The sequence below is a fragment of the Kwoniella botswanensis genome, chromosome 1, assembly GCF_036426115.1.
Source record: "Kwoniella botswanensis chromosome 1, complete sequence".
In the NCBI taxonomy this organism is placed as follows: domain Eukaryota; kingdom Fungi; phylum Basidiomycota; class Tremellomycetes; order Tremellales; family Cryptococcaceae; genus Kwoniella; species Kwoniella botswanensis.
This window is the reverse complement of record NC_088599.1, coordinates 2,266,518-2,290,352: the sequence shown is the minus strand read 5'-3', so window position 1 is coordinate 2,290,352 and position 23,835 is coordinate 2,266,518. Positions and strand designations below refer to the sequence as shown.

At 45.1% G+C, this 23,835-nt stretch overlaps 7 protein-coding genes across 7 annotated transcripts; 5 read left to right on the top strand and 2 right to left on the bottom strand.

The window, feature by feature from the left end:
* Nucleotides 1–4,404: 4,404 nt before the first annotated feature.
* L199_000887 (uncharacterized protein) lies at nt 4,405–5,715 on the top strand (the record flags this gene model as incomplete). Its single annotated transcript, XM_064886645.1, has 3 exons — nt 4,405–4,586; nt 4,650–4,837; nt 4,910–5,715. The coding sequence occupies 3 exons, from the start codon at nt 4,405–4,407 to the stop codon at nt 5,713–5,715; spliced, it is 1,176 nt and encodes a 391-aa protein (XP_064742717.1).
* Nucleotides 5,716–6,075: 360 nt separating this feature from the next.
* Nucleotides 6,076–10,362, bottom strand: L199_000886 (uncharacterized protein; the record flags this gene model as incomplete). The annotated part of the gene is made up of 8 exons (XM_064886644.1): nt 6,076–7,179; nt 7,234–7,751; nt 7,809–8,026; nt 8,081–8,351; nt 8,405–8,651; nt 8,738–9,504; nt 9,638–10,219; nt 10,269–10,362. The coding sequence occupies 8 exons, from the start codon at nt 10,360–10,362 to the stop codon at nt 6,076–6,078; spliced, it is 3,801 nt and encodes a 1,266-aa protein (XP_064742716.1).
* Nucleotides 10,363–11,037: 675 nt separating this feature from the next.
* On the bottom strand, nt 11,038–11,892 carry L199_000885 (uncharacterized protein; the record flags this gene model as incomplete). Its single annotated transcript, XM_064886643.1, has 4 exons — nt 11,038–11,101; nt 11,184–11,517; nt 11,590–11,754; nt 11,811–11,892. The coding sequence occupies 4 exons, from the start codon at nt 11,890–11,892 to the stop codon at nt 11,038–11,040; spliced, it is 645 nt and encodes a 214-aa protein (XP_064742715.1).
* A 446-nt stretch (nt 11,893–12,338) lies between these two features.
* On the top strand, nt 12,339–13,567 carry L199_000884 (methylthioribulose-1-phosphate dehydratase; the record flags this gene model as incomplete). The annotated part of the gene is made up of 9 exons (XM_064886642.1): nt 12,339–12,401; nt 12,458–12,497; nt 12,557–12,586; nt 12,639–12,657; nt 12,712–12,850; nt 12,925–13,018; nt 13,079–13,257; nt 13,322–13,385; nt 13,461–13,567. 9 exons carry the CDS (start codon nt 12,339–12,341, stop codon nt 13,565–13,567), a joined length of 735 nt encoding a protein of 244 aa, XP_064742714.1.
* Nucleotides 13,568–14,719: 1,152 nt separating this feature from the next.
* Nucleotides 14,720–15,625, top strand: L199_000883 (uncharacterized protein; the record flags this gene model as incomplete). Its single annotated transcript, XM_064886641.1, has 1 exon — nt 14,720–15,625. One exon carries the CDS (start codon nt 14,720–14,722, stop codon nt 15,623–15,625), a length of 906 nt encoding a protein of 301 aa, XP_064742713.1.
* An 869-nt stretch (nt 15,626–16,494) lies between these two features.
* L199_000882 (uncharacterized protein) lies at nt 16,495–19,077 on the top strand (the record flags this gene model as incomplete). The annotated part of the gene is made up of 9 exons (XM_064886640.1): nt 16,495–16,527; nt 16,584–16,625; nt 16,687–16,746; nt 16,811–16,870; nt 16,934–17,162; nt 17,236–17,744; nt 17,804–18,286; nt 18,341–18,770; nt 18,827–19,077. 9 exons carry the CDS (start codon nt 16,495–16,497, stop codon nt 19,075–19,077), a joined length of 2,097 nt encoding a protein of 698 aa, XP_064742712.1.
* A 460-nt stretch (nt 19,078–19,537) lies between these two features.
* Nucleotides 19,538–23,656, top strand: L199_000881 (uncharacterized protein; the record flags this gene model as incomplete). Its single annotated transcript, XM_064886639.1, has 11 exons — nt 19,538–19,570; nt 19,660–20,827; nt 20,907–21,386; nt 21,445–21,529; nt 21,587–21,803; nt 21,858–21,992; nt 22,057–22,659; nt 22,742–22,861; nt 22,932–23,101; nt 23,176–23,323; nt 23,393–23,656. 11 exons carry the CDS (start codon nt 19,538–19,540, stop codon nt 23,654–23,656), a joined length of 3,423 nt encoding a protein of 1,140 aa, XP_064742711.1.
* Between the last annotated feature and the right edge of the window lie 179 nt (nt 23,657–23,835).

Here is a 23,835-nt window from a genome sequence, read left to right as displayed (position 1 = left end):
CCAGATTCTCACAGCGGATCCTCATGTCTCAACTCATTAAGAGTTGCTCGTATGACTTGACAGGCAAAGGAGGGGGGCGCGAGAAGCTGTCAACGTCTGTATCACCAAAAGCGAGAAAGGAACCTCTTCCGTCCTCGTCACAACGAATAGTGGTAGAAAGGAGGAAAGGACAGTTTTAAGAGTGAAGGTTACGAACAAAGCTCTTCAAGAGATCTCGTTTCGTGTTGTTGAATGGTGGACCGCCGGCTTAAGCGGAGAGACTGAAACAGATTCTCGGATAGGATGGCGAAAGTAGTGGGGAAGAGAAAGAGTCATGCTTGTATTCGGTTGTCATGGCATACTCCAAGAGAGAGAGAGTATCTCGGGCAGATATCAAGCAGTTACAAAAGTGGATTCGAACTACTCACGATTTCAACAGTAAACTCCGGCTCAATCTGGCTCAATCTGATCTTAATTGTACCGGGCCGTCGGCTGATTTTATGGTATGGATGATGGTCGTCACCTTCTTGATCAGTCGATTGTTTATCAATTCTTGCTAGCTGACCTTTTGGTTACCAACAGCGTGCTTGTTCGCCTCGATCGACGGCCAGTATAGATGTTTGGTTTTCGTATCCGATGATGCGTAACGAGGAGGAAACAAGTTGAAAGGTTGGTCGTGTTGTAGACCTGTTTCGTCAACGTTGATCGGTCGGAACTTGATCGTTTGTGTTTGGGCGTGGTAAGCTAAAGGAGATCCTCGGTTGTCGGTGATATTTTATATCTGAATGTCGTTGTGAGATGATTCAGCTTACTTTCAAAACGAGGATGATAGTTTACTCCGACCAAATAATGGAATGATGATGAATCTAAATCCACCAAGAACCAAAGGGGGTATAAAATACGTGTCCGATAGGAGGGATGAGGAATCAAAAGGCACCTGTCACCCGTGCTAGCACAACTATCTGGAAAGTTATTGTGACGAAAAGCACCCCTGAGACAGGTGGTAAGAAAGGAGATAAAGAAGAGGTATAATCTAATCGCTCGATCACCAATCACATCCTCCCAGGCGGTGATCCATCATCATCCTACCAAAATCATTTGCTCAGATGATGACGGATGAGAAGATTGAGGGTTTAGGGATATAAGGTCCCAAACGATGAAAGGATTGAAAGATATTAGGGAGTGGAGAAGGAGATAGCACAATCATCCGGATGAGATCTTGGGCAGAGCCCAGAAGTAAGGTAACAGGTCACGCCTTGCGGGTAACGAATAAATGGAATAAGCTGCCTTTGACATCAAACGCAAGGTGATCCAGAGTAGTATTATGCTTTGTTGATAGCACAAAGGATCTAAGTTGGCGTGGTCTGATGTGGTACAAGACCAAGGCAAGGATGATGCGCACGGATTGTGAAGGGGATAGATAGACCAACATCAAAACGTTCCGTAGGTGAGTCCTTCACATTCCTTACAGGCCAAGGAAAGGGCAACATTGAAAAGAACGACGGAGACTATCAATCGAGAAAAATATCCGAAATATAGCTCACGTTTGTAAATTATCTATTCCGGAGCCTATTTGGTTCAAACTGATTTGCTTGACCTCGGATATCCTTCAACAGTTCTATACTATCACAGATCTTCGGTATATATATTGCGATTAGTTGATTATGTTTATATATGGCGTAAACCGCTTTGGGGATGGTTTTGATCAAAGAGGCCGGATGGATATCTGATAAGGAGGGAAACAGACCTAACGAGAACAAGGTGGAAATCCTCTCTTTCTCTGGTACTATACGACAGAATGGTAATTGCAAAATAAGATCGATGTGAACCGAAGTTTTGATGTTTTATCTAGAAGATGACGAGTTTTCTGTGTTGGCACAACTAAGATAATCGTAGTTTTGGAATGTTAAAATTGAACAAAAGGTTACGAATCCTTTTTTCATATATCCTTATAACTTAATGACTGGGGGGTGTCAGGTTGTTTATATGGGTTAACGAGCTAGGACGATTAATCAAGTCAAAGTTCATAAACCAAAAAAGGGGGATCGACCCGTAGTTTGGATTTGGAATTCTTTAATCCCCGGTCGAGTCACCCCCATGTCTTGCTGTATGCTCCTCGTCGAAACGCGAGCAAGACGCAAGCAAGACTTGAAACTCTGTGCACAGCGAAGTGCAAAGCAGACGAGCGAACGAAGGAAAGAACCACCTGGGCATTTAAAGTAGAGAGCGATAAGGTACGAACTGCTACAAAAGCAAAATATTACGCCATCCCGGTAGCGCTACCTGCTCTAAACAGGGAGGATTCATAACGAGAAGGTACAGCTTTCTCAATGTGGCATGCCTGGAACGTGGATAATATGTGCTCCATATATCCGTGACCAGAAGACTGGAGGGGTGCCGAGACCAGCAGACAGAGTCTCAAGGATATGACCTTCTTTGTTGTGGTGCAAAGAACAGTTGTGGACACCATCACCTTCCTCTCTTCCATCTTATCTGTCTGACATCTATGGACATGAGGGGGAGAGAGAGCATGTACGAGTAGTGATGGCCGGAAAATAAGCGAAGAACAAGGTTTGAAGCTATCTTTCAGGGAAAAACAGATGCGAGACAAACTGCTAACCCTCCAAGCCATCTGCTCGGAATAAATCGCTTTACCCGTGTCATCAACCATAATCAAAATCATGCTTGGGATAAACCCCTTCACTCCGTCTTGAGCGATACATACCCTGTCGTCGATGAAGCAGGCTCTCACGGTCGCACACTAATTTCGTTATCGCATACAGCCATGAGAGTGATAGCGGGAATTCCTGGATTTGAAAAAGCTCCGCGCCCGGTTCTCTGGTGTAGGGTGTAGGGTGTAGGCTACTACGCACGGATCGGTGATTTCCTTCTCTTTTCTTCTATGGGTTATGGGTGGTGCCTCTTCGACCTGCACTTGCAAAGTCGAGACAATTCCGTTCTTTAGCTCCACATCGCGTTGCACCCGTTTGATTTGATTCGTGGGGATGTTATCAGCTTCATGTCCGTTAAATTACTACCCACCACGACGCGGAGTACAGGAAATCATTAATCTTTGGTTTCCTCAGCCGCGAAGGTCCAGCAAGGAAGCAAGCATGTGATCTAATTCAGTTCGTTCATCTCAATTAATGACAAAAGGATGCGGTGTGAAACTTTGGGACTTCGCGAGTACGAGAGAACAAACATGCTTAGTTATTACGCATCATCCCAGTTGGATAGGATTGGTACCGGGGGAAGAAGCTTTGGTAGATGTCTGACTTGCGACGAAACTCTAAAGATGAGGTAATGTGGGCATCGATCGAACCAAATAAACCCCAGTACCACCTACCGTACCATTCTTCGAGCTGTGAGTGTATGAGTATAGCTGAGTCTGCTGGGACATAGTTTACGTCTGTGCATGGTGAAGTAGGTATGAGATAGGCTTCCAGTTTAAAATGGTTAGTAAGCATAACTTTCTTATATATCCTCTCGGCTCACGGGTGAAGCCATCGAGCTGCTGATGTACCCGGGTACAACAATAGTAAAATCGATGAGATCAGCACCGAGAACATGATGACAATTGTCTCCTTGAAGAGACCATACCTTACAATTATTGTCTATTGGATGATCCGTCTTATGTTTGGAATCAAAGGCCACGTTCAGCCACTATACAATAAAACGACTCGTGTTTGTGCTCAAGATGTCTGGGTAGAACATGCACATGGCTATTCGACAATCTAGCACCTCCATGCAGTGGCCCCAGAGTGAGATTGATGAAACCTCGCATTCGAATGTCGACTGCTTTTAAAACAAAATTATCGTGATAGGATCTTGGCTTTCTTACGCGTCGGTCTGTGTCTCATGCCTGGCAGCTTCCACCCATCTATGCGACATTCAACCCTAACCGTTCGACGATCATCTGACGATCATCAATTAGTTCATTTCACGTTTCAAATTTCATCAATGCAAGCCATTCAATCTTACCATCCTATGTATCTGCCTTGCTCTCGCGTCACATTGACACTCACAAGAAGCAGATTTACCCTTGAGATATAATATAATCAGGTATTTGTTCTTGCCTGGAACTGAATACTGATTGTCTGATTGTATTCATTCCGACTGAATTGGCCTGGGGACGAATTGATTACACTTTACATATCGCACCATACTTTCCGATGATCTATCTTTATCGTTCAACGAGGAGGTGTTCAGATAGACATGCCATTCCACCTGCAAGTGTTTTTGCGATTTGGTTCTACGATCTCAACGGCTACTCACCGTTCGCTGAATTTCACGGTACAGGAAGTGCTTCGCCTCTTGAAAATATCATCGCTTATCAACAGAGGGTTTACTGAAATCCACTTTCGCAAATCAGTCTGACACCCTTACTTCATTCTTGGCCATCAATCACATCCTCGAATCGCTATCATGCGTCCATCAGAATTCCTATTTCCTACTCTCTTCTTACCTTTGATTTCAGCTCGACCTTCCACCCGACCGATTTCAATTCCCACTACCCAGCAAAAGGCAATCGATGACATACCAATTGGAAAAACTGCACTGTCCAATAATGATATGTTGGAGATTGGTAGGATGGCTATAGCGATCAAGTAAGTCTCTCTATCTCTTCGCCTCAAGACGAAATCTGACTGGCTTCCCATAATCTCCTTCAGTTCTGCTTATTGTCCCAAAGGCAACAAGCTACAGCCTCACCCGCCTAACTCATTCATCAAGCAGATACGCCATTCTAAACGACATCACGATTCGTCCCAACGTCCACACATGGAAGAAAGTAGTATTATAGTGTCGAGTGAAGACCTAGAATATGTCGATGACCTATACATCGCAGGAAATACGAAATGTATGTATCTTTGCAATCTTATCAGATAAATCCCTCGATCTCTTTGATTGAACATATGCGTTGGTAATGTAGGGTACATATCACATACCCCTTCGACCCAGACCTTAACCCTAGCTCTGTCATCCTTATCATCAACCGACGACTTTCTAGAACTGTTAGCCTCATCCCCTCAGAACAACCAATCACTCGTACCCCTCCAGAACCTACTCTTTCCCTTTGACCGTCTCTCGACCTTCCCTGTAGATGAACAACCAATGATCTTCCATCCATATGTCGATTCAATCGTATCGCACGGTAATTCAGCTTTATCATCTCTCTTGGACCTAATTGAAAATCCACCTTTGACCGTATCGTCCTTTCATACAGATGTGATCAAGGAGTATGTCACCTCCCTGGCAGAACCAGTACCAGCAGTCACGCATGCTCCAATTAAGAAAGTGGAAATTATCGGTCACGGATTAGGCAGCGTAGTAGGTCTCATGGTATCACTCGCTCTGAAATTAGAATTGGAATTAGCATTTGAGCAATTGTCCAATGAGATTGATATCAAAGCGAATTTACTAGGATTACCAAGGATAGGTAATTCTCACTTCTCCAAATTAATCGATAATCACCTCACTCGAAATCAACCTTCCCTGCAAGTGAATAGGATCATATCATACCACGACACCATCACGCACCTTCCGGGACGTCATCTCGGCTTGACGCATCTTGCCAAAAACGAATTATGGATAGGACCCGATCCACGTGCAGCGTATTTATGTGCGGTTGACAGCAAAGATTGTTCAGATGGAGTGAAGTTGAGTGAAACTTCTTTGTTGGATCATTTGGGTCCGTATGGCGGTGTATTGATCGATACTCATTGTAAGATGGAATAGAGAATGTATTTGCGTGGTGCGTGGTTCGATCGACCAGGAAGGAAGAAAATCTGATTTTGCCGAGGCGGTTATCTGTATATGAATGTTGATCTGTTATATATATTTTTGGGGTTCTATGATGACAATAACTGGTCTTTTTTGGGATATAAAGATGTAAACAATTCCGAAGTAAGGAACATGTGATGTGACCTAACATTTGCGATCTTGGGGGCTTAGCAAATGTATCATCACTCATAGTGGAGTATGCATTAATCACATCAGAAGGATAAACCATGAACAATATCAAGGAAAATGCTAAATCAAATTTTTATAATACAGCAAGACATATTCCGACAAAGGATATGTATGTACGATCAATTTCTACCAAGGATTAGTTTCAGCTTCTTCCTCATCCTCTTTTCGCTTCCTCTCTTTCTCCGCATCCTCATCGAATTTACCCAATCCTGATCCGCCTGGTATAGGTGTAGAAGAGGTCGTGCCTCCCCAGCCTTCGTTGGACCCCGCCATGAACGGATTCATATCCATGAGCTCTTTAGGGTGTGGTCGAGCAGGAGGAGCTGATCTAACGGGTTTGGGTGTATCCCTCAGTATCTCATTGGCACTAGGTACATTGCCTGATGTGGAGTTCCAAGCGTTCCACGAGAACACAGGCGATTTGAATAACCCAGATTGACCCGAGGGAGAGGGTGATTTATCTTCAAGTGTGGTGGATATCTGAGGTCTTTCCCAGCTTGGTAAATCCGATAATGATAAACCCCTAGCCATATTCGAAGTGATATCTCCTTCACCATCATCGCTGTCATCATTGCCAATTTTGGAAAATGTCGAGGTCGACGCCATCTTGTTAGATGATGATGTCCAAGTGTTATCTTCCGAGCTGTCATGTACAATAGGTGGTGGAGCGGAACCACTCCTTTCTAGCGGGGCCCGAGCTTCGTTGGGTATCATAGCTTGAGCGGCGATAGGTCTAGATGGTTCAGGTTGTTTGAGGTTTTCCACATCGATATCTTTGCCTAAAGCGTCTGAGATAGCTTTAAAGTCGAATCCGGCAGTTTTCGAGATCGATTTCACAGCTTCTTCCTCTTCTTTCGCAGCTTTCGCTTTCCTCTCTTCTTCTTCTCGGATTACTCTCTTACTTTCCTCTCGTTCTTGTTGGGTCTCCAACGAAGTAGCTTTTGCATCTGCTGATCCCGGTATGTCTCCTAGATCCGCTTCTTCCCTCGGGGGTAGATCGTCATCTTCCTCATATTCGTACCCACCTCCAGGTCCAGGGGTAGGCAGAGTCTCCGTACTCTTGTCTTTGTCTTTATCCGTATTGGGTGTACTAGTGCCAGATCCGGAACTTCTGCCAGACTTATTACCTCTAGGGAAGATACCCAGGATTTTACGTCGATTCTGCTTGGCTTCCTCTTCCGCTCCGTTGATGATTATACGTTCTTGCACGCTCATATCGACATTGGGGTCCTGCGGCAAGTCGTCAGCGACCAACCTGTGTGAAAATCATTATGAAACACTCGCCTCTGGTTCATCAAAATATTCCGCAGTGACAGGGAATCCAACTTTGGCCAATAATTGAGGCATACAACTCCTATAGCTCATATGCCCGGTGATGATGTCCGTTACATCAACGTTTTCTAAACCGGCAACAGTTTCCACAGGTCGTAATCCAGCAACCGTATTCAGTCCACCCGAAGTAGCTCTAAACAGATATCCCAACATCCAGTCATTGGTAGCATATCCATTGACGAATCTTCCAGCTACTACCGATCGAACGTCCAGCCATGTATTTCGCGATGCGGTGACTGTCGTACCGAAGATGAAAACGTCTTGAACCAATCCATAGGCTTTTACTCTTGCTAATTCTATCAAGGCGTAAAATATAGCTCTAGCACCTAAAGAGAATCCGATTAGGGAGATTGGTCGGATACCAGCATGTCGATTCAGGATAGTATCTGCCAAAACCAGTCCCGCAGCTCGTGCTCGATCCAAAGCGTTTGACCATGGATTATCAATTAAGTATCCAAGTTTGGTGAGAACTAAGATGTATGGTCAGTATCTGAAAAGAAAACATGTCAGGCAAAATGGAAACTCACTAATGGGCCATTGCAAAGCACTCATCAAAGCGGTCATGATGGTAGCTGACAATACTTGTTGTCCTACTTGCGTTAAAATCTCCCCAGTAAGAATCTTCATGGCACTTCCCATCTCTTCCATCATTTCGGGCTCCCAAAGAATGGAGTATACATCCCCTATTATCGGATCAAGGACAGAGAACGGTAACCTGACATCATCGAATTTACTTGCCATGAATCTAGGATGATCCGTCAGCCGACAGAACCCTTTTGATTGACATCCGATAACTCACCCTCCCATAGTAATGTAACAGGTGACTCGTTTGTTGTTATGCAACGGCTTCAACTCAAAAGTTCTGACCTCTCTCGTCCTTCTCGCCATACCTTGACCGGCAATGTTCGCACCAGTCAAGACACCACCAGTGGTAATCATCGCTACACCTCCAGCACCAGCTAAAAAAGTTCCTGTACCAGTTATACCGACTGTACCTAAAGCTGCGCCCAGACCTGCTCCGATCAAAGGTGCAGCGAGACCTGCCGATAAACCAATTACCAGACCACCACCTAAAGGAGATTGATCAGTGATTGCGTTCATGTGAAGTGAATGTACGACTCACCGACAGCAGCCAAACCCATCAATGCATATCTCTTGGTCTTGGCAGCTTTCATCCTTCCCTCTATTATTCCATCCTGAGTTGTCTTCTCCGTACTCTCTTGTATCTCCAATGCATCCGTTACTCGATTCTCGAATCGAACGAGATCCAACCACTCGAAACCTAATGCAGATGATACATGCTCTAGGAAGGCTCTTGATCGTGCATCGTACACCGAATCTGCGACCAACACCAAGAAGAGGTCACAAAGCTATACAAGTACAAGAGTCAGCTTTTTGCTTTCACAATGTGTGCGTGTAAATAGCAATTAAAGATAAACCTTGCAGAAGTACTCACCACAGTCCAACGTATATCCAATGTAACTTTCTCATCCGTATTTGACAGCGAAGTCGACACACCTGGTAAAGAAGGCAATGGTGCAGGCGCTTTGTCCCCTTCTGATTCCGCTTCCTCCTTCATCTCACTGTTCCTGTTCTCCACGATATTGTTTACAATTTCAGGAGATTCTGCAAATTTCACCCTAGGAGTCTTTTCGGCATCCGTTTCCTCCACTCGTAATTTCTGGTTTGTGTCTCGCGGCGGAGGTGTTTCGGATGGAGAAGTGGGGGGTCGAGGGGATTGCGAGGGTGGAGGAGACAGCATAGAGGTTATATCACCATCATCTTCATCAAAATCTAGTGAAGGCAATCTTGCAGGTGTGGGCTTTGATTTTTTCCCGGATTGGGGGGGTGGGGACTTTGAAGTCGAAACCGTCGACGAAGACGCAAGTGGGTTCCTCGTTTCATCCTCCTCTTCTTCGTCTTCACCAAATGGATTTGTGGTATGTCTAGGTAATGGGGATTCTTCTCTTGGTCGATATGGCGGAGGTGGATTTTCTTCCTCATCGATTTCTTCCCGACTCCTTCCAGCTAATCTTTGCTTCTCCGCTTCGACATCTCTCTCCGCCTCAGCTTCCTCAGCCTCTGCTATCGCTTCCAGATCTGCCTTTTCCTTGGCTTTAGGGTCGAAGTCTGGATTGGCCACGGTGTGAGTGGTCATGAGTGCTGGAACTAGATCAGATGGATCCACACCGTGTTCCGCTAATGATTCTATCATCCGTTGTTCTGCGGTAGTCAGTCATCGTCAGTACCGATCGACATGAGTCTGAGATATGGGGAGTACGGGAGGGATGAAATGGGTTTCCATTCATCATGGTTCGAAAGATAGGCTGCTATGAAACGAGCTGAACGAACTCACCGTCTCGAGTCAACTCCATATGCTGATACAACCTAGCCATGATCTTCAACATCCATATATTCCCACTTTCCACCACCGGCAGCTCATTCTTGTTCTTTCCTCTGAGACCTAGTTTACCTTTCCCACTCGTCAACTTGTGACCCTCCCATCCTCTTCCCATATCTTTCAACATCCTTTTCGCTATCAGCTGACACAATCCTACGTATGCGATTCTTTGTCCTTCAGTCAATAGGTTCTTGGTAGCCTGCATCTGACTCAGTGGAGTCATCGCTTTATCTTCATCAAACAGATATCTCGTCCGCATAGCGACTTCCTCCGATTCCTCATCTTCGTTCAGACGTAGTCTAGTATAATCCGATTCATCTTCAACAATCTTCTCCCTCCACGAATCCGCTACGCCTGTGAATGTATCTCCCTCCAGCTCCATATGCTGTCCGGTCGCGTTACCTGTAGCATTCCCAGAAGGATTGGAAGATGAGCCTGCCGAAGGGTCAAGCCGTGTTGGAGCTTTGTAATGATATTTCTTGACATCTTCGTCATCTAGTCCAAATGGGTTGGAGTCGCTTCGGACAACGGGCATATCTAAGTTTTCGAATCAGCAAAGGTCTCTTTTAGTATGTCTCGCACTCACCCTGCCAGCCATCGTCATCGTCTACATCTGTCCAGCTGGCATTGTTCGACTGGATAGCAGGCTGTGAGACCGACCGTCGAGGTGAAGGTATCATATCGGTCTGACCATCAAAGCGGTGGTAACGGGCGTTTGTACTGCGACGTGACTAAGGTGCTGTGATTGGATGGTGGCTGGCTGTCGATGAGAAGCGTGCTATATGAATTGGGGTAGGAGTCGTCCTGCAGGTAGACTGACTGTAGTCGAGTCGTTGTGAATACTCAAGAAACAGGCAACAGGATGAATATTGCATCAGTAACTTGAATGGAGGTGTTCCAAGTTGTATGGGAGGGACCCGCGCTTGGTTCATCTGCCGTAACCCCGCAAGATAACATCACCAAAACCCATTTATACGTGCAGCTGTGAATGGTATCCTCATTCGACATGCATGGCGGCCGGGCAGCTGGGAGCTTCTGCAGTACATCCTGATATATGCATACAACTAACAAGAATAATATGGTACGTGGTTATATATATACATGGTCCGTCGCTGCGATCATCTCGTCTCGTTGGCTTACTTCCGCCTTGGACGTGCGAGGCAGCGACTGGGAGATAAAAGATAGCTTTCAGAAAGGGAAGAGGGCATCTGCGGCAGCTGGATCTTCATACGGATTGATCAGGTATCGATGTCATGCCGGGTATAAAAGTTGATGAACGATTTCATGTACGTGTCTCACTGTACAGAGATCAAGATCAGCAACATTACCTAGATAGCTGAATACCTTGGTTATACTCACATCTTCCGAGCGTTCTGTACACGGATATACAGCCAGTCGACGGCATCTCTGACACCGGTTCTACAAAGATCTGTGATCAGCATCTGTATACTCATCTCGGCTACGCCTGATTGCCCTTTACTCATGAAGAGCAGCTACTCACCCTTCAAGAGCAGAGACACCCATCACGTCCAGACTTGCCATCCTCTCATCTTTCGCACCACCATCATCCCACTGTCTATCTCCTCCTGGCTGCTGTCCATTTGCCCCAGCTTGGCTATGATATCCTTCTTGATCGTCCGCTGGCTCTTTCGCTTTGCCTTTACCTTTATCTTTCGGTTTATCCTCTTGATCCGTCTCTCTATTCGATCGAGCGCGTTGCCAAGCATCGAACGATTCTCTGATTTCCGCTACAGAGAGTGACGTCGGACTGTCCTGCTTGTTGGCAAGCAAAAGTAAGGGCAGGTTCAATAATCGAGGGGAATTCAGCACTTCGTCTGAGCAGATGGTGAAATCAGCAGTCAGCAAGTGGATGAAGTCGAAGAGAGGGTGAACTGTTTCGGACATACCGAAGACTTCCCAATTCTCAGTCAACCTAGCTTGATCACAGGCGTCCACGACAAATACCACCGCATGACATTCATCATAGTATTTGGGCCATATCGACCTTATATCTCTCTGTCCGCCTAGATCGTAGAAGCGCAATTCAGTTGATGGTAATGTGATCTTACCAACTGAATACAAGGTATCAGAATTACAATACCCCTAGATAGTCTGTGGATGGGCTTACTATTCTGACCAACGGTCGGACCAATCTTCTCCGGCGGCATACCAGGTGTAGGATTATACATGGTCTTTATCTTCTCGAGCATGGTCTGGTCACGTTCGAAGGTTAGAGGTGCTCCTTAGATCCTGCTTCGAATGTCCGTATGTGCAACTCACCGTCTTACCAGCCTATATAGCGGTCAGCAAATTGCGCGTCAAAGCTCAACAACCACCGAGAGAGTGAGCACTCACATTGTCCAGACCGATGATCACCACTGAATACTCATCTTTTCTTGTCAAATATTCATGTAGTCCCCTCAACAGATGGTACATTGGCGTGATAGTGAAGCAGATAGAGTGTGCTAATCTGATCGTTGAAAAAGGTGATAGGATATGGTGTTGGAAGGTGGTTATTGGTAGTCAGGGTTTCATTCATCGATTGCAACATCTTTCGTTACTGCAACATTCCATTTTCCCTCCACTCTTCAATTGCAATATTTTTCAACTTCACAACACTCTGGTTTACGCTTCAATCTACAAGATTTAGCACAAGATGTCCAACAAGCTTACCCACGAAGAGCAAGAGGCCTTGGTGATCAGTGAGGATCCTGAGCATGTAAGTGCATTGATTCGTCAGTCCGAGGTGAAAGTGCTAACGAACTTGAGTCATAGCCCGCTAACTTGATTTCCGAATTATGTCGAGAATTCTACAGTATGTCGTCCAGCGGTCATTGATGAGGCAGCTAGAAGTACTGATATGATGGTACGTAGAGCTTGGATGGGTTACAGGCACTGGAGGAGGTAAGTCTATCAGCTCCATGTCATAAATACCGAGCTCATCGATTGTTACTAGGTATTTCAATTCGACAAGGGTGAGCCAACGTGCGCTATACTCAGAGATGACACCTAATCGATAATGGCCACAGTGAACATGTGTACCTTGCTCCCTCTGGCGTCCAGAAAGAACGAATCAGGCCAGAACACATCTTTGTCCTTCCGTTCGCTCAGTCGTCTGTACCTAAACCTGGATCAAAGAGAGATTTCCTGAGGATACCAAGTAAGAAGGTGAATACGAACGGCTCAACAGCAATACAACAGATATATCTTGTTGTAAAGTTGACAGTTGCTGTTGTCACCAGGGCTTGACAGAATCACAATGTACCCCTCTATTCTGGAACGCTTTCACGATGAGAGAAGCCGGTGCATGTATACATACCCATTCTCAACATGCTGGTGAGTTGCAGCAATGCCCTCGTAACGAATCAAGTTCTAATATTATTTCCGCTCGCTTAGTCATGTTGACACTCTTACACCCTCGTGATGCTCAAAGTTTCAAGATCTCCCATCAAGAGATGATCAAAGGTGTGCGAATTGGTGGAGTAGGGAAAACACTCAGTTTCTTCAATACTTTGGAAATCCCCATCATCGACAATACTGCTGTTGAAGAAGATTTGACTGAAAGTATGGCGGCTGTGAGTGTATCAGTCTGCCCAATCGACGCATTGCAAGTGGTCAATGCTGATACTTGCGATTCAGGCGATGGAGAAATACCCAGACGCTCCTGCCATCTTAGTAAGAAGACACGGTGTATACGTTTGGGGTGAGTCAAGTCTTACCTCCCTCAATGAGAATCGCACGTATAGGGAAATCTGACTGTGTATCATGGCAATAAAAGGTAACACTTGGGAACAAGCGAAGACTCAATCGGAATGTCTTGACTACCTTTTTGAGATCGCCGTCAAGATGCTTTTGGCCAAGTTACCACTGGTCGGGGACAATTAGACATAGTTACAGGAATGTGGTATACATGGCAGTGCGAGAATCACATGTAATCGATTCAATCTTGGGTTCATTGCGGATGATAGATGCGGTCTATCTAGGAATTCATTTTCTCGCTTATTGCAAACTCCCTTTAGGCGCCTTCCCCAACACTGCATATGAGCCTCCATTCACTTCACATTGTTCTTGTCTTGGCCCAACGAAGATTTTCCTTCTCCTTTCCAAGTTCAAGATGCATCACTGCCGCACAAAGGATTCCGGTCCGTTCATATACGGAATACCAAATTTCTTTGACTGGGTTATACCAATCCAACTATTGAACGGACAAAACCAAATCTCATCCTCACCGGTGGAATTACGTATTGAGAAGGCTACACTGATCCTTTCTCGGTTGCTTTGTACTGTTCGAACAGGCGGGTTAGTAAGATTCTGATGACCATACATGTTGTGATATCACCAATACCGGAAAATGATTGAACGTTTGTCTTTACTGATACTAGCCACTGATACTAGCCAACTCACGAATCTGTTGAACCTCCAATTCACCAATTTGGTTTTTCCATAATGATCCTTTGTATGACAATAGGTGAAGAGATGTCTACAGGTCATTGTCATACCTTACTTCCGAGCACATCATTCAACAGACTCCGATGCACTATTTACCCAGTTCGAAAGATATAAAAAGGCCAACGATCTCCTATAATCCGGTCTATAGGAAATATATATGAGTTATTCAACTGACTCTCGATTCTTTCTACACGTGTCAATGCTTGGAAGCTTGTTAGATTCTGATTCAAGGTATTATACCACAACTTGATACTTATCCAGTAATTCGATAGATCCTATCCTACTGGTGAGTTCCTTGCACTTGTCTGATCCGATATCCACGGAATTCCCGAATCTGGATTATGGAGTTCGACTGCTCTGTCGTCTGCTTCTTGCCAATCGCATTTCACCAACTTTCATGATTTGTCTTTATATCTCAGACCCCCTCTATATTCGTTCTACGTCCACAATATCCTTAAAGCGCTTCGCGCATCCCCCTTCTCACACCGCTCGAGAGATTTCCTGAGAAAGTAGGCTGACTGATCGATTCAACAACTGGAGGAAACAGGTTCAATCAGACTCATTGTATGAGATTTCCACCGGAAGATCATGTCCACCATCACGCCCTCATCTTACTCTTTATCGCCCAAAGGCAGCACTCCTCAAGAACTTCAACGTGATCATGTGCCCGTATTGACTTCAACAGCTAATACTCCCAATCAAACCTTTGACAAACCATCATGTTCAGCAGTGAGCAACGGAGTCAACCCTGGTGTCAAAATCGATGATGACAACCCCGTTGGGAGTCTCGAACAATTGTTGAAATGTATCCTGACGATCATCCATGGATATTCCGACTTATCACATTCATCTAGCTTGTATTTGTCGTCTTTGGATCACTACAGGCTGAGGCTCGAAAAGCTGTTAAGTGTGGCTCGTAGACTACAAAACGATCCCTCTCCCGCGGTCGATTTGAACAATGACGACGATGGTGATTGCGATCATCGCCAAGACCCAGAGATAGATATGCCATCGAGACAAGATCTGATGAGGGAGATATACAAGTTGGAAGAAGAATGGTGGAATAGCGAAGTAGTTGTAAGTTGGTATGGACCTAGACCTAGACCTAGGTACACACATAGAAGGTCATCATCTGCGCACGACTGTATACAAGATATTCAAGCTCGATCGAGTATCCAGCCTACCACGAGTGGTCAGCAGAACTCTGTATCTCCTCCCTCAAGGAGGGTGATTGTCAGTCCTAGCCCAAACAAAGGCAAGATGGGAATGACCCTGATTGATCAACAGAGAGCTCGAAGACACAGAATCAGCTCGAGAGATCTCACTGCATTGACTGAAGAAGAACATGAATTACCTGATGATTATGATGTGATGGAGGAAAGAACAAAGGCAGTCAACAGAGGGAATGCCGCAACTCAAGCTCAAATATCTATTCTGGGGAACGTAGGTTGGTTGAGGAGGGATTCGAGTTATGTAGGATTGCATGACGAGTGAATGTTTGCGGGATCTGACCAGTATATACAGTAGGATGTCAACAGAGTATCCTTGTTATCCGCTGGCACATCTCATTCAAAATGTTTGGCGAGATCACGAACACGAGATACCGAGCGGATGTCCCAGTGATACCCACTTTGCGCTGCAGATCAACGTAGATGCACATGAACTTCGCCAGAAGTCTTTCAGGGTGCCTCATGCTCGCTAGGAGAACTGCTGTTCTTTGACCATAACCCCTCCCAAAAAATCAAAAAGATACGGGTCTCGTCCCGGGATTGAACCGAGGACCACCCCCAAAGCTTTCTGATGAAAACCCTAAGAGGGCATGCTACCACTGCACCAACGAAACAGGCAACTGCCTTACGAAACCGTAATTCACGGAATTCAAATTTTCCTGATGAGTATATTAGGCAGAGTCATCTTCACCATAGAAGGGACGCCGTCAGATCTGATGATAGTGGACATCGAAACCACCCATGCGCACAAGGTATGCATGTCCACCTTATCAAAGCCTTGAGAGACTGCTCCAGCCCTCGTTTCCATGCATCAATGGCAGTGAGGCCTCGTATACACCGATGAAATGACTGGTGTCCAGCAGAGAAACACCGCCTCACCCGCGATTGTCGTGTAACCTGTAACCTGTAACCTGTAGCCTGTCATTACGTATACAAGGTGTGCCGCCACCCAGCGAGTGCGTGTCATGGTCACATCTCATCACTGGCTCAATAGACGTGTAGAGACAATCAATACCGTCATCTTCATATCTTTCGATCAAGACATACTTAGATTTATACCTCTGCTCACCGATCTATACCTCCTCACGCTCCTGATTCTAAAATTCCACCCAGAACAATAGAGAAACAACCATCATGGATCAGCAGCTCATCTCGCTCGTGAACAAGGTATGTCCACGCTTATCTCACTAATCCCAGATGGACATGACTGACAGATGAGGTAGCTACAAGATGTGTTCGCATCAATTGGTGTATCAAACAACATTGTGAGCTTGTCACTCTTCCATCCCTTAAGATGCGATGGCGTAGCTGACAATTGGGTCGTAGGATCTTCCGCAAATCACGGTGATTGGTTCACAAAGTAGTGGTAAATCGTCTGTGCTCGAGGTAAGACTTATTATTTGAATCATACGGAGGACCACCGCTGATGGTAATAATGATGATGATGTAGAACATTGTTGGAAGAGATTTCTTACCTCGAGGAACCGGCATCGTGACCAGACGTCCATTGGTACGTGCTCTGATCTCACGCATGATAAATGTAGTATACCTAATCAGCGTGTGTTGAATATAGGTCCTTCAATTGATAAACAGACCAGCAACTTCTAAACCTGCTCAACCGAATGGTGACAAGGCGGATGGAGAAAAGGCAGAAGATGCTATGGCGAAAGTACAGCTCAACGAAAATAACCCAGACGAATGGGGAGAATTCCTTCATTTGCCTGGACAGAAGTTTCACGATTTCCATAAGATCAGGGATGAGATTGTGAGAGATACAGAGAAGATGACTGGAAAGAATGCCGGTGGGTGCTTGTTCTCAGCATAAACCTCCGCTCTCGCTATGTCGTCTGACTGACGAATTCATGTAATTTATAGGTATCTCCCCAAACCCTATCAACCTTCGAATCTTCTCTCCCAACGTCCTCACACTCACTCTTGTCGATCTTCCTGGGTTGACCAAAGTACCCGTCGGAGATCAACCACGTGATATCGAGAAACAGATCCGAGATATGCTGATGAGATTCATCTCCAAGCCCAACGCCATCATCTTAGCAGTCACAGCGGCTAACACGGATTTAGCAAATTCAGATGGGTTGAAATTAGCAAGAGAAGTTGATCCTGAAGGAACAAGAACTATTGGTGTTTTAACAAAAGTCGATTTGATGGATCAAGGTACCGACGTAGTTGACATTCTAGCCGGAAGAGTTATCCCCCTGAGGTTAGGTTATGTGCCAGTCGTTAACAGAGGTCAAAGAGATATAGATCAAAGTAAATCGATCGCCTCGGCTTTAGACAATGAAAGGAAATTCTTCGAAGGTCACCCTAGTTATGCTGGAAAGGCCCAATATTGCGGTACCCCTTGGCTCGCTAGAAAACTTAATATCGTAAGCGATCATCATGCTCACGTTCCAGTGGAAAGACCATGTGCTAATGGTTATCGTAGATCCTCATGCACCACATCCGAAATACCCTTCCTGATATCAAAGCACGAATCAGCCAGCAACTCGCTAAATATCAAGCTGAACTTACTTCTCTCGGTGGACCGATGGGGGAGACCAACCCAGGTAGTCTAGTACTGTCTACTATTACTGAATTCTGCTCGGAATTCAGATCCGCCATCGATGGTAACACCAACGATCTATCGCTTAACGAATTATCAGGTGGTGCTCGTATCAGTTTCGTCTTCCATGAATTGTACAATAACGGTGTCAAATCGATTGATCCTTTCGATCAAGTCAAAGATGGTGATATCAGGACTATTCTTTACAATTCGTCCGGTTCCACCCCTTCGTTGTTCGTCGGTACGACCGCTTTTGAAGTTATAGTGAAACAACAGATCAGACGATTAGAGGAACCTTCACTTAGATGTTGTGCTCTGGTATATGATGAGCTTATACGAATACTAGGTCATCTTCTATCTAAAACTGTAAGTTGCCTTTGCTTTATCAATCGCTGAGGGTACTGATATCTGGTTGATCAGCAAACATTCAAGAGATACCCAGAATTGAAAGACCGATTCAACCTTGTGGTCATCAACTTTTTCAAATCATGTATGCAACCTACCAACAAGCTCGTTAGCGATATGGTCTCGATGCAAGCTTGTTACGTTAATACCACTCATCCCGACTTCATCGGTGGTCATCGAGCAATGGCTTTAGTAACTGATCGAATGAATGCCAACAAACCACCTGAGAAACCCGTTGATCCCAAGAAGCTCCCCCCGAATGCCCTGAACAACGGTAAAGACTTGGATGCAGATTTCAAGAAGGATGAACCAAGTTTCTTCAACAGTTTCTTCTCAAAGGATAAACAACCTAAAAAGAAAGTTGCAACCATGGAAGCTCCTCCTCCCGTCATCAAACCTGTTGCGTCACTCAGTGAACGGGAAGCCATGGAAACTGATGTTATCAGTGAGTAGCTGCTTCCCATAAAGTAGGATACGATGCTGATCAAATGACTCAATCAGAACTCCTCATTCAATCATACTACTCTGTGGTCAAACGGGAGATGATCGATATGGTTCCTAAGGCTATCACGTACAACCTAGTCAACTTCGCTAAGGAGAACCTCCAACGAGAACTTTTGGAACACTTGTACAAGCCTGATGTTCTTGAAGAGTTACTCAAGGAATCACCAGATGTGGTGGCGAGAAGAAGGGAATGTATCAAGATGGTCGGAGCGCTCAACTCGGCTGAGGCTATCGTTGCTGCTGTGTAAAGAAGAGATTAGATTAGATGGGAATATGGATTATAAACTATCTTTACCACACTGCTTGTTTTTACCTTTTTACCTCCTCTCTTATCCTTCGCATAGTGTTCTTCACTTGATATATACCTGTCTATGATTTATGAAATATTTGGTTTTTAAGTAACCTACAGGTACGATGGATTGCACCGGAATCAAATTTGAGGATACACATCTGAACGCGTCTGATGGGAAGGTTGTCGCCAAAATTATTAATTTACTTACATTCACAATCGAGTGGATCCTATACCTCTCTCATCTCATCCTCAAATCTGCTTGCATCCTTACTCATTCCTACATCCACCATCGACTACATTCGCGGTAATCATAGGACCCAGTATACTTGTCGCGGCTTCTACATGAGCCACTCTACCATACCGAGAATCGTCTGTACAACTGTAGGATATCGCTCCACTGAAGCCTATCTCACATCATGTCGTCTGCTGAAGCGGAACGAAGGCGCCGGGTAGGTACTGTTCCTCGCGATCTAAGAGGAATCATATCAATCTGTATAGTCTCCAATGTCGCCTGCTGACTGTTCTGTAATGTTTATAGGAAGCGCTCGCCGCTCTTAAAGAGAAGAAGCTAAACAAGCCCTCTGTCCAACCTATAACTGTTGAATCTTCGCCTGAATCTCATGTCCTTGTCCCACCATCCTCTTCTCCCGCTCCTACGCCCAGTACCCATCCTTCCAAATACTTCAGCAACGGCAATAATATCGCTCAGAAGCTGAACTATGGATCAGCTTCCTTAGCCGGTACCGGAGTTATACCTTCTTCAGGTATTGGACGTCGATTCGACCAAACCGATTCTCAAACTACATTAACGGGAAGTCCGCAAGATGTGTTGAAAGCTTTGCATAGTCGGCATGCACCTGAATCAAGATCATCTACAGCTGTAGGATCCACTTCCGCGTTCTCCTATGACGCCTCGACTTCTCGGTCTACCAACAATGCTTCTCTGTTAGATTCACCTTCATCACCTCAACCGCTAAGTAGGCTGAAAGCTAGGTATCGTGATCCCGACGAACCTGATTCTCCCATTCGATCGACCAACGGGAACGGGAGTATCATCCCTTCATCTCCTATATCGAATTCTTCAGCTACATCCCGTCAACCAAGTTTAGTTTTAGCTGCTCAGAATCAATCGAAAAGCCGTGAAGTCGAAATCCAAAATATGGCCAATAGACTATCAAATCAATTTAGGAATGTACAACCTCAACTGATCTTATCTCTTCTGAAGAAATACCCAGATAATCACGATAGAGCTATCAATCAGATTCACGCAATGAATGATCGACCTTCTTCACCTCTCAACACTACCTCCACACCGCCAAGGTTCGAAGCGTTCACTCCCAACAAGGTTAAACCACCTACGATGAACCAATATAGACCTACGATGGTATCTAGACCTTCATCTTCATCTTCGGTGATCCCACCCGCACCGAAAGTTCGAGTGATCAATCCTCCCAAGCCTAAGAAAAATGCCAAATCGACTATATATGCCAATCGGGCGAATAATGGGAAAAGAAGGGATCCAGATGAGAGTAGTTCAGGTGAAGAGGGAGAAGGGATGTTCTCTGATAATGATAGTGAAGGATCTTGGTCGGGAGATGAAGGTAGGAAGAAGAAGAGAAGAAAAGGTGATCCCGAGGTTGATGCTGAGGGAGAAGCGTTGAAGGCTTTCAATGAGGTGGATGCGGATATGTTGACTGGGACTATCGGTGAGTTCATCATGCCATCACGTTATTCTAGCGTTGTAACGATCATATCAGGTACTGACCGCTGGGAATTTCTAAACAGCCTGTAGCGCCGAACAAGCAGCTATCATCATCAAGCTACGACCGTACGAAGACGTCGACGACGCGAGGCATAAACTTACAAAAGCCCGAGGCGTATCGTTCAAATTGTTCGAACAGTATACAGAGATCATGGAGGGATACGTACAGATCGACGCATGTCTCAATAGATGTGAAGCTATAGCCAACGATGTAGGAAATACCCTAGCTGTTTGGAGAGGAGCATCAATGGCCCAGGACAGTGTAGTTGGGACACCTCGGTCCGACGGATTGAACGACGTTAAAGTGGATGTCGCGAAGGTATCAGAGCTGCTGAGGAAAGAAACGGATATGAAGAAGAGGAAGATTCTATCAAGTTACATACAAACTCAACCTTCCACCTTGAGTGAGGGAACGATATTGAAAGATTATCAATTGTTGGGCGTAAATTGGTTGAATTTGCTTTATTCAAAAAAGATCGGTTGTATCCTAGCGGATGAAATGGGTGAGTCGCCATTTCACCAGGCGAAGGTAGCAGCTAAATCAGATAAATCGCTGTATAGGTCTCGGTAAAACAATCCAGGTGATATCGTTCATTGCTCATCTCAAAGAGAGGGGTATCAAAGGTCCACATATGATCTTCGTACCGTGAGTCTCGCACAGGTAGCAGATTCGGTTACATAGACACTGACCTTCAGCAAATAGCGCGTCCACACTCGAAAATTGGACTAGAGAATTTGAAAGATTCGCTCCATCCGTAGATGTCCAGACTTATTACGGCTCACAAGCTGAACGTGCCAGTCTGAGAGATGATCTGAAAAGGCGGTTCAGATCAGGAAGACTGGAAGTGGTTTTGGCTTCGTACACTCAGGTCGCTTCCAATGACGATCTAGGATTCTTCAGGAAAAAGATCGAGTTTGAAGTAAGTCCACCTGATCTGTGATGTCCACATCGCAAGTGACTGATATTATCGTAGACATGTGTATACGACGAGGGCCACAAGCTCAAGAGTTGTACTACCAAAGCCTACAGCGATCTTCTTTCGATTAAACCTAACTGGCGATTACTCCTTACTGGAACACCATTGCAGAATAATCTGCAAGAGCTAGTGGTGAGTACAGATCTCACTTATCTACCTAACCAGAAGCAACCGGTAGCTGATATGTTTCACCCAGTCTCTCTTGATGTTCATTCACAAAGATACCTTTGCCGATGCCGAACCATACCTACGAGCCATATTCAAATCCCAAGGATCTGCCAACCTGCTATCACAGCAGCGGACCTCAAGAGCACGAACAATGTTAACTCCATTCGTGCTTCGTCGACGGAAAGCTTTGGTATTGAACTTACCTCCGAAGATCGAAAGCGTCGAGCATTGCGAGATGACCAAGGTCCAAGCCAAACTATACAACGAAACGATGAACCGATCTCGAAAAGTTTTACAGGAACTTACAGATGATGCATTGGAGAACGAAGCTGCATTGGTCGAGGAGACCGAACAGAAACCTAATGCGAAGAAAGCGACTAAAGCGAAACCGAAAAAGGGACAAATCACCCCGGCAGCGAGCAGTTCGAATATTCTAATGGATCTCAGAAAAGCCGCTAGTCACCCATTACTATTCAGGAGATTGTATACAGATGCCAAAGTCAAGAAATTGGCTAAAGAGTGTTTGAACACCCCAAGTTATTGTGATAGTAACTTGAATTATGTCATTGAAGATTTGGAATTCATGAGCGATTATGAAATTTCCAATTTCTGTTCGTCCTCTATAGAAGATGTACGTTCCGAATCGTCTCATTCTGTGTGTGATATCTGTGAGTCACAGCTGACGGATATTGGTTGTTGCTATGTGAAAATAGGAATTGCGAAAATACGCTCTGGATCCCGAACTTTTCCTTGAGGGAGGAAAGATCGCTGCTTTGCAGAAGATCATCGAGAAATGTAAGAAAGAGGGTAAGAGGATGTTATTGTTCTCTCAAGTGAGTTCAGAGTTCAGCTAGTGGCGGGAACACCCGTCTTGATGTGAAAGGCTAACGACGGTATTTGTAGTTCGTGATGATCCTTGATATACTGGAAAAAGCGCTTGAACATCTGGGTGTCAAGTATACTCGATTGGATGGACAGACAAAAACCGATGAAAGGCAGGGACTGGTAGATGAGTTTAACGATGATCCGGAAATCACCGTTTTCTTACTGTCCACAAAAGCCGGTGGTGTGGGGTGAGTCTGAGTTGCCATTCCTTTGATGTAATATGTGACGACGAAGCTGATATAAATTGGATGATAATATGTAGAATCAACCTCACTGCTGCGTCTGTCGTGGTGATCTATGACCAAGACTTCAATCCTCATAATGATCGTCAAGCGGCAGATAGAGCTTATAGGATCGGTCAGGAGAAGGAAGTGGAGGTGATCAAGCTGATAACAAAGGGATCTATTGATGTGAGTCCTCGTTACCTCTTGACCTGGAGATGGAGTCGAATTAGCTGATTTTGTCCGTGCTGCGTATAGGAGGATATGTTAGCGATAGGAATGACCAAACTCCAACTGGACGACGCTGTAGGAGGCGAAGAGATTACCCTTGACGGAGCAGATAATTCAGGTCAAGATGATAAGACTGCCAAAGAAACTAGAAAATCCCTGTTAACTACGTTAAGGAATAAATTCGTAGCTGATGATGATGTGGTTAAGATGGAGGGTATCAAAGAAGAAGATGAGGTACAAATCACGGGAAGTGTGAAGAAAGCTAGAGGGAAGGTCGTTGAGGTGGATTAGAGCATGTTGAGTGGTCAAAGTACAAGTGCTGTTCATGTTGAAAAAGTACAGGATGATGGGCTTGCTAGGGGAGTTGCAATGATTAGTGGATGGTGGATGACTTGTTGTAGTCTCTTTTTTCCTGTTCTATGTTAGTTCATACCCATACATATTCGAAGATTAGAATCTTCCTCAATTTC